A 9,949-nucleotide genomic window follows, 5' to 3' on the forward strand; every position below is an offset into this window, starting at 1 on the left:
GTGTTGTGGTGTGACAATCTTGGTGCTACTTATCTTTTTGCGAACCCTGCCTTTCATGCTCACAATAAGCATATCAAAATTAATTTTCATTTTGCTCATGACAAAGTGGCTAAGAAGGAGCTTTCTGTTCAGTTTATCTCTACCATCGATCAACCGACAAATATATTGACCAAGGGTCTCTCCTACTCCCACTTTTGTTTTCTTCGCTCCAAACCCAAACTCCTCGAAGGACCATTGACTTTGCGCGGGGGGGGGGGGCTTAGAGAATAGGACCAGCGTTAATGTATATGGTCCTTATAGCATGTACTTTTATCCCTTGTATATAAATACCCCTATGATCTCTATTGAGGTCATAAGATTGATTTGTCAAAATCACTCTCTCACATTTTTTAATGTAAGTAGGTAGGACATAACATTCATGAATGAAGAACATCAAGTGTGGTAGCCTAGTAGGTGAACCTCATTTTTAAGAGTTCTCTGGAAAAAAAAAATTTTTGTTTAGAGTTCAATATTAGAAGTTCTTTGTATGGGTAACTCAAATACCAATTGAGAGATATATGAGGGAGTTTTAAAAGCATACATATGGCAAAGGGTGCAAAGGAGGAGATGTTGCTTGGGGATTCGGATCCTCCACCCGTTAGGTGGAGTTTTGTGCTCCCTCATTTATCATACGTTAGGAATGTGGCCTACCTCTGAATTTTGACAACAGAAATCAGAATTAGACCCATCTTAATATTTAGTGGAGAAGTGTGAAGGGATTGAGAAGGTAGAGGATCCGGGCTTGTTGCTTAGTTAGTTTAGTAGGTGAAAACTCACATGATCACAATAAAAAATGGTTTCATGACGGGGTATCATTCTCCCAAAGGATACAGGCAAATACATGCTTCAATGTTTTGAAATTTCAGAACTTACAAATTGCAAGGCAACAATGGACTTACAAACTGCAAACCAAAGATGAACTTACGAACTGCTAGGCACAATGGTCTATCTATTCAAAGTTTAAAACCATTCTGATTTTCTTCCTTTTAGCCATTCTATTCAATAGCATGCACTTTGGGAATTTTACTTCACACCACCATGATAATCCAGCCCTCATGGTGTTGATATCTCTCAAGAACAAAGAATGGACATGTTATTGATAGATCCTACCCCAATGGAGTTGATCTTCCTCAAGAACACAATATGGAATTTCATGCTGGTTCTGTCAATGTAGTCTCATCAAGACTTCCTCTCTTACCTCCCCCTCCTCTTCTTCCTTCCTAATTCTTAATGGGATTTATCTTCAGTCTAAGGCAGAGCTTTGATGGATCTTGAGGGAGTCTTTGTCCTGGTGTCATGGACTCATGTCTTCTATGACCAAATCTTGTTTTCAGAAACTCAAAATTTTCAAATTCTCTGTTTCACTTTTTTCTGCGTGCATTCTGAAAATTGTAGTATTGTTGAACCTTCAGTCATCTGGCTTTGTTCACCTAGTTATTTAAAAGGAATTTGTTTGTCTTGGATTTCTTCGACAAAGGTTACTAGAAGAAACTGATTTTGCATAGTTGCTTTCTTATACAATCAGATCAGAACAAGAGCAACAGAGCCAATTTGAGACCAGTGATATTAAGTTCTCTGAAGGCCGAATAGGGGAACAACTAGCCGATAGTGACTCACTGACCAATTTGTTTCCGAGACTTATTAGTAAATTCAGCACCAATGGTGGTTGCAGAAACAGCTAAGAGAAAGAAAATCAGACTGGTTCAGAACTTTGAATAGATAGGTTATTGTTGATTTTGGAGTTTACCATCGAGGCACATTGATTTTTACTCTTAGATAAGATGATGCAATTGAGGATTCCAGGAAGGATTGCAATTAGATGGTTCTTCATCTAGTAGAATCAGAATAATTTTGGTGGTGCTGCTCTTAAGTTGGCAAATCCATCAAATGGAAACAATGGTGAGTGGGAGAAAGGCCTTAAATCTTCTCTGACACGCTCAAATAATTCATTCTATTAAAAGAAATCATTATGGTTGGCCAACAGATATAGGAGCTACAGGAAAGAGTATGACACATGCTAAACAATGGTGGCATACCAGCCTTCCTCTTAAACAATGGTTAGAAAGTGTCTGGTTGGGCAGGCCATCAACATAAGCTGGTTCAACCATAGTTGTCTCAAGGAAAGATGTCACTCACAACCACAATACTTAAGTTGGTTCAACCATTGTTGTCACAAGGACAGATGTCACAACCACAATCTCATTCAATTCATCTGTTATAAATGTATCTACCCATTCTTTAAAGGTGCCTCACCTAGATTTTAGAAAAAATAAGTATATTTTTTAATGAACACTGCCAAAAAAACTTCTACATAAATTCTCCTCCGATTTGAAGTGGCCTTAACACAGTTGCAGAGGTGTAAGAATTTCAAGCTGGTAGGAAGTCAAGAACTTGTTTCGCATCTGAAACCAAACACCTCAATTATGAGACTCCACAGAATTCTCTGGGTTCAGATCTATGGAGAAAACAACATAAAACAAAAAGGAAACGCAGGAAATTTGCTAATCTACTAGATAAATAGCTTCCCAAGCACTAATTTTGTGCTTTTAAAATTATTTTCTTCTCGCTATCTCATTTTTCCAGAGAGGCACCCACAACAGAATTAGCTAAAACTTCCTGGCTATCTGATTCTTCCAGGCATGCCCCGCAACAAAATTAGCTAAAATCTGATAACTTCATCCCTTGCAAATTCCAGCAATGCAAATAGAGCTGGCTGAATAACTTGGTCGCAGATCCTTAAGGACATCTCAACTTGTATGCATCCCATCCTTGAAGACGATATTCTCTTGCAGTCTCAGCAGGGTTTGCTGCCTTGATAATTCCACGACCAACAATTATGATATCACTTCCTCTATCAAAGATAACCTGAAATGTCATTGGATATAAACACTAAAGCTTCTGTTGCAGGTCAATCAATAATCTAAAACATAATAAGCCGTCAACAATACATAAATCTGCATGCCTCTGTAATTACCTCGAGGTGAAGAGGGGGAAGGGAAATAAGGAGTGCTTTGGTGTGTAATATTGGATAAGAACTCAGTTTTCTGACAACAGCAGGACACCCATGCCATGACACATACCATATGCAAAATATGCCTCTGTGTTTTCAGTTTTCACATTAGGCCCCAACATGCATGCACAGCAACATGGGTGGGACCTGACACTGTAATTCACAGCTATTGAGGCCAGAAATTATCGTTTTCAGCTTCAAATATTTGGTTGCAAGGGGATGCAACAACTAATCCACATTGTTCATTTTTTTAATTTCTCTCTCAGCTGTGAGAAGTACACCAGTAGCACCACACTCAACCCCCACTCAAAGTGATAATAGTAATAATAACAATCCTACTCATAGTCTCTTCTCTCTATATAATCTCATCAGAACTGACATGAATGTCCAGGATGAAAATGTAACTTACAGAATGAGGTGTGTTGTATTGCTGCCCCAGTGCATCGCCTCCAGTGACCATTTGAACTCCAGGCGTCGCTTGGATAAATGTTGGATTCACTGGTCCCCCTTGCCACGATGCAGGATTGACAGAGATGAACCCAATTACAAAATCTGAATGATCTTCAGCAATCTTCACAGCTGCAGCCGTGTAATCTCCTTTGGCAAGGTTGCCAGATGAGCTCATTTCAGCTAGTAGTAGCAAGCCCCTACCACGAGGCAAACCCTAGGATGCAGTTCCAAGAATTCTCTCTTTCAGCACCAAGTGGTTAAATATAAAATGTAGATCCTAAATAAAGTGGTGCAAGCACCCAAAGTACAATTTACAGTTGATTCAGCATCTAATAATGTAACTCTGGTAAAAATACAAACCTTCAGTTTAAGACCATCAACGATTCCAGGTCCAGATATGATGTGAGCGTTAACTATATCTGCCCAATCCAGTATGCGGAAGATACCTCTGTGAACAATAAAGTCATACGACTGGAAAGAAAAACAAGAAGAGAATGCAAGCACAAAGAAAATCAAAGAACTGAATCTCACCCTTCATACTGCATGGTTACTGTATTTCCAATATCAGCAAATTTACGATCTTCAAAGATTAAAAAATTGTGTTTTTCTGCAATCTTCAACACATATAAGCCCAATCAAATAAAACCTAACAATAACAATAGTTCTAATTAAGAATCACTCAAAAGGCATAAACCCATTATACATACATGGATGCGAATTTACTCCAATTGGAACTAGACTATCACCTTCCAATACCAAGAATACCATAAATGGTGTCATGGTCTAAACTACGATCATGAGTCCACACAAGATATGACAATTGACAACTAAGCATAAACACAGGAAGGTGTTGCTTAGGGAATATAGACACACTCATTGGGTAAAGCTACTGTCTACCTAGATTACAAGCATTTCCATCAAAATGTTCCAATCACCATCTTGATGGGTTCTCTCGGATAACATCTTAAGGGAACAAATATTCAGCTCTCACAACAAGAACTACCATAGAGAGCAGATCCAGGTACAACACTAAGGTTACACCATTGCAACCAAGTGGTCGTCGTTCAAGTTGGGAAATAGCTTATCCAAAAAGAAGGTTTAAGGCTGTGTTCATTATGATCCTCATACAGTAGAGGCATCTATTTTGGGAATACTTTGTTTTATGAAGAAAAAGAAAAAAATTTATTAAGTTAATAGCATGAGATGAAATATAAATACATCGTTCAACGGGTGGATAATGCTCTGTGCAAGTTATCTAAAACCATAATGTGATTCATTCCTTCTTAATTTGATGAGCAACCAAAAAAAAAAAAGAATTTTACAACACAAAGCACAAGGAAATAGGAAGGGATGAAAATGAAATCTGTAAAAACAAAACACAAGGAATTAAATACATACAGTGCGAAGCTGAGACCCAAAGTCTGGAGTAAAATCAGGCAATATGTCCACATGGGTTTTCAACAAGCAGATCTCTGGTCCAACCTACAGCCATATGCAGAAGAGTCAGAATAGAATAAAAGAGTAAAATATCTTTTCTATTTTTTTATTTTTTAAATAAGGAATAAATAATGTCAAATTCAAAAAAGGAACAAAGGTTTATGCCAATAAAATAAAATAACATCATTTGAGAAAAATAAGGAAGAAATATGAATGGATTTTTCTTATCCACCAACTTTAACTTGGATCAGCTATCACAACAAAAATTCACTAACCAGCATCCAAAAACTTTTGCTGATTCACTTAAAAATACACAAGTAAAAAGGACTTCCTGTGTATACATTTTTCTTTTGGGGCAAGGGAAGACTCAAAAATCAGTAATATTTCATGCAAAATTGATGAGAACAAGTCAACAAGTCATATTAACTTATTTGGAATGACTGTCATCCCTACCAAATTACATTCATTGTACAACTTCTGCCTCTGTATTTTGTCATCACAAGCACTGTACAGAAAAACATCATTGCAAAGCTTTACCAGCTTTACCAGCTTTGCACTAGGAACAGGTAAAAGAAGCTATCACCTATTTAGATGGGATCAGTGGTTGTGTCTGAATGTCCAGAAACATATTACAAATGTGTTACTTCATCTACTGCAGATAAGGCAACAAAACTTGGGTTAATAGTGTTTGATAATTGATATAGACTGATGGCAATAGTGGGGTCCTACTTTTTTCTCTTTGAGTTACCCAGCCCTGAAAAGATAGCTCTTCTTAGCACACGGCATAGAACTAGTGCTGAAAATTGCCACACAAAGTCAAGTATAACCTGAAAAATGTATGAACACCTATTGTTTTCCAAATCAAAGCACAAATGACAATCATTTCCAGACATCATCCACCTACTGCTTTATCAATCACTATGAACTGGCTGAGATGCATAGGTGGCACATGGGGTAACTTAGGGTCCCAGACTTGGAATGAGATGAAATTTGTCATGTTGATCCAAAATGAATTTGTGAGAAGGACTCACTGCCTTGCATTGCTGGATGTCATTTTTTTGTGTTTGGGGATCATTTTTGAGGGCATTTTGGGCATTTTATTGTTTTCATTGGAGCTTGCTCAGGTGGTTCAGGGGACTATAGATCCCAATGCAAAGATAGAGTTAAGGCCCAATACAGAGGATGATCCACACAAGAGGAAGCCTGAAATCTCCAAGGCCAAGGAGCTTTTGGGCTGGGAGCAAAAGATTTCTCTTCACAAAAACTCCCTCATATGGTTTCTGATTTCCGGCAGCGCATTTTATGCGACCAGAAGGAAGGCGGCGCCACCGAGTCTACCGTAGCTTGATATCTTCACCATCTACTACACTACCGTCACCTCATAGTTCTAAAACAAAATATATTATTTAAGAGCAAAAGAGAGATGTTCCATTCAGTTGGGCAATCCTTCTCTCAAGAAACATTGTAGTAGTGACTGCTGCCCTTTGTGCTAATTTTCTAGTGTTTATCTTGGATGGGTTTCGTTTATTCTCCCTCCCCCTTCTTCCCTTGTGGTTTTATCTTTTTGTAATTCTGTAGCTCTTTCATTCCAGAGATTTGAAGATATCATCAATATAGGTGGCGCCATGCCACCATGGCATTCTCCGGAATGCCAGTTTGCATAATTCTTGTGTTTGATTATCTAGAAACAACAATTCATGATTCCCTTTGTTAAGTTTGAGAGTTCACATAACGAACTAGCTTCATCCATTCTCTGTTTTTTTTCTCTTTTTTCACTACTAGGATTTGTGTCGCACCGCCAAACAGACAAAGTGGCTTTCGAGTCCTAACATCACAAAAATACAAGCAGTGAATGGATCATACAGGCAACCCAATGCAAATACTCAACCATAGCCACAGCTTTTATATATGATCTCATACAATCTTTTTGGGTTTTATGGCATCTGTAAGAACTCCCAATCGTTGTTAAAATATGTTGAATCCATATGACACTTGACTCAGGAGAAGCTTTGATGAAGTCAATGTCCTCATATGACATCATATGGGGGGCAGGGTTGGGCTGCCGCTTTCTTGTGTTTTACTGTGGTTTTTGCACCTCCCTTTTGGTGAGTTCTTTGTAGAAGTCCTGCCAGACTTTTCCCCCAGACAGATTATTTGAATAAAGTTTTCAGACCATGACAAAAATGGGTCATGTGTATCACTGGGCCACACTAATGTGGCCATGCCTCAGCCTCAAGGAACAATCATAAAGCGAGTTTCCCTGCATTACATGGCAAAGCCAGACACCAACCATGCTTCGTTACTGTCATACGCACCTTTTTAAGGATCCAAGATTTAGATTTCACTGACTCAGACCCTTCAGCTTTTGTTGTTTATCTTGTTCTACCATTCCAAACCAGCAAACCATCATAAACATATCGCTTTCTGGTGTCCATTACCATCTGTTGGAAATTCTTATTTAGCAGTGCATTGTAAAAGATATTTTCAGGAGGGTTTTTAGTTGCTTGAGAAAAACTTTGTGACAACAATAATTTCAGCAGGATAAACATCTACCATGATTCTAGTCAAGAAAACTTTTAATGCTTCAACAATAGATTCAACAAAAATTCCAGAATGTATTTAAAAGATTAACGCAGATGTACTCACTTAGTATTACTGAATCACTGATCACACCAACAAGAAGTCAAATAAAACTACTAAAATTACAACATGCATCCATTGGTTTTTATAACAAGATAAAACAAGTAACTTGGACCAGACAGTTCAACTGGCTTTGTTGCCCAACTCTTTGGGGAAATTTATTTATCTTCTTCTTTTTTTTTTTTTTTTTTTTCCCCCTGTATGATGCCCTAGCATTGTAAGGTCATTGGATGTGATTATCACCAACGTTTACAAGAAAACTTCCATCAGAGCCAGCAATTGAAAAGCACAAAAAAAGCATCAATATCATGCATTCAGAAAACAGTTCCCTACCTTCAGGTTAGCAAAACAAAATACAAAATGAAGGGAAACAGAGGAGCCAAACCTTATCAGCAAGAGCAAGCAACTCTGCAGCAGTTGAAACATCGGCAGCCAAACAAAGATTACTTTCCTTGGCCTCCATTACCTCGAACAGCTTCTTCCCAGTTGGATTCTTTACCATCTTCGCTCTCTCCGAATACGTGATCGAAACCTTCAACTTTTGAGGTGGAGGCTGCGCTGTAGCAGGAACAGAGACCTTGCGGTTTTCTTCCAAGAACGCCTTAACCGTCTTCTCCATCTCCTCCGTAACCTTACCATTCTTCTTCAGAATATCAACCATTTCAGTTAGTTTGATCATCGAATGCAACTTAATCCCATTTTCAGCTAGATTCTCCCTCCCTCCCTGTCCACGGTCGATGAGAACCACAGCATCCGTGACCTTCAAACCAACCGCCCTGAGAGGCGCGGCAGTCTCAAGCACCGAAGTTCCGCTGGTAACAAGGTCTTCTACAATAAGACAAGTCTGATTCTCCTTGAATGAGCCCTCGATGGCCTTGGAAGTTCCGTAGTCTTTGATCTCCTTGCGCCGCATGAGCATGGGGATGTTGTTGGAGACTGAAACGCAAGTAGCAATAGGAAGAGCAGTGTAAGGGACTCCACAGACCAGGTCGAAGGTGGAGGAAGAGACGGAAGTGATGAGAAGTCGTGAAATTTCATTGAGGAGAAATGGGTAGGAAACGATGAGACGAAGATCGATGTAGATTGGAGATTGAATGCCAGATTTGAGCTTGAAGTTGCCGAACTTCACAGCTTCGATATCATGGAGTTGCAGAACCAGAGACTCCATTTACAATGTAGACTGTGAAAATCTGAAATGGAAGGAGAGAAGATCTCTGTTAACGATTGCGGTTCCGACTGAGGTTCCGATTGAGGTTCTAGAGACGAGAAAGACAGAAGATATCTGTTAACGATTGAGGTTCCCGATTTATCGAATCTATGGTTGCTTTGAAGGAACGCACACCAATCGAATTCCTAAACCTGAAAGTAGCAGGCTAAAGTGTTTTTGGGGAAAATAAAGAGTAGACATGAGCTTGAGCTTTACTTTTACAAAACTATCCACTATGAGTTTCGTTCAACTAGAATGGTAAGGCCTGTTTGGTAACATGAGTCGAGATTTCAAATCTTGTAGAGTTATAATTTATAAAATTAGATGTGATTCATTTTAAATAATTATTTGATTGACTTGATTTTTGTGAATGTGCAAATGTATAGTTTTTTTAAAATCTCTGGATTTCACCCATTACACATAAATCTATAGATTCACGTTTTTAGTGTAAAGAAATTTTTACAACCAAACAAGTATATTTCTTACATTCATCAAATCTCTAGTGTAACCAAACAGGTCCTAATATAATTACCAAAAAAAAAACACACCAGTATCAAAAAAAAAAAAAAAAAAAACCAAAACAATGTTCTACACTCGTTTTCGACTCTAAACGTATTCTTCTCTTCAAATCTGTAAAAATAACGTCGTTTTCCATCAAGATGTTGCCATGATCGAACATTCTTTCTTTGAAATCGTGGACTGTCATCGCAGATCAACCAAGGCTCTGGAGAAACGGCATGAGAAGACGAAGCTGTTGAGACTTTGTTTGCTTGTAGGTTGAATATAATGGGGGGGGGGGGAGAAATAACCTATTGGAAATCAAGCATGGTGGATTGAGGTAAACATTTTAGTTTTCAACTTTTCCGTTTTTCTTTCCTGGTTCATTTTGTTTGTTCTAGTCCATCCCGTTTTCTTTTCTTCTTCTTCCAACTAGCATACTCTTGCTGGTTCTATTGGTTTCTTAAAATTGGTTAGAAAAGAAACATTCATAATAGAAGAAAATGAATAAAAGCATAATCTAGAGGATTTGAATTTCAAGTCCATAATTTTCAAATGATCATGTTTAAACTCTTAGTTTAGCAGAGTATATTGATAAATTTGTTGATTCTCCCATTTTTGTTTTCTTTAACCATGCTTGATAAGGATCGGCTTTTAGGTCAATAGCA

At 38.2% G+C, this 9,949-nt stretch overlaps 1 protein-coding gene across 1 annotated transcript; it reads right to left on the reverse strand.

The window, feature by feature from the left end:
* Positions 1-1,716: 1,716 nt before the first annotated feature.
* Positions 1,717-9,030, reverse strand: LOC149024476 (uridine 5'-monophosphate synthase-like). Its single transcript, XM_089144702.1, has 6 exons — positions 7,962-9,030; positions 4,898-4,981; positions 4,031-4,113; positions 3,860-3,947; positions 3,459-3,713; positions 1,717-2,904 (listed from the first exon to the last, which is right to left on the reverse strand). The coding sequence occupies exons 1-6, from the start codon at positions 8,742-8,744 to the stop codon at positions 2,776-2,778; spliced, it is 1,422 nt and encodes a 473-aa protein (XP_089000828.1). The 5' UTR covers positions 8,745-9,030; the 3' UTR covers positions 1,717-2,775.
* Positions 9,031-9,949: the final 919 nt, after the last annotated feature.

The sequence above is a fragment of the Hakea prostrata genome, chromosome 2, assembly GCF_041222555.1.
Source record: "Hakea prostrata isolate BN-2017 chromosome 2, UWA_Hpros_2, whole genome shotgun sequence".
In the NCBI taxonomy this organism is placed as follows: Eukaryota; Viridiplantae; Streptophyta; class Magnoliopsida; order Proteales; family Proteaceae; genus Hakea; species Hakea prostrata.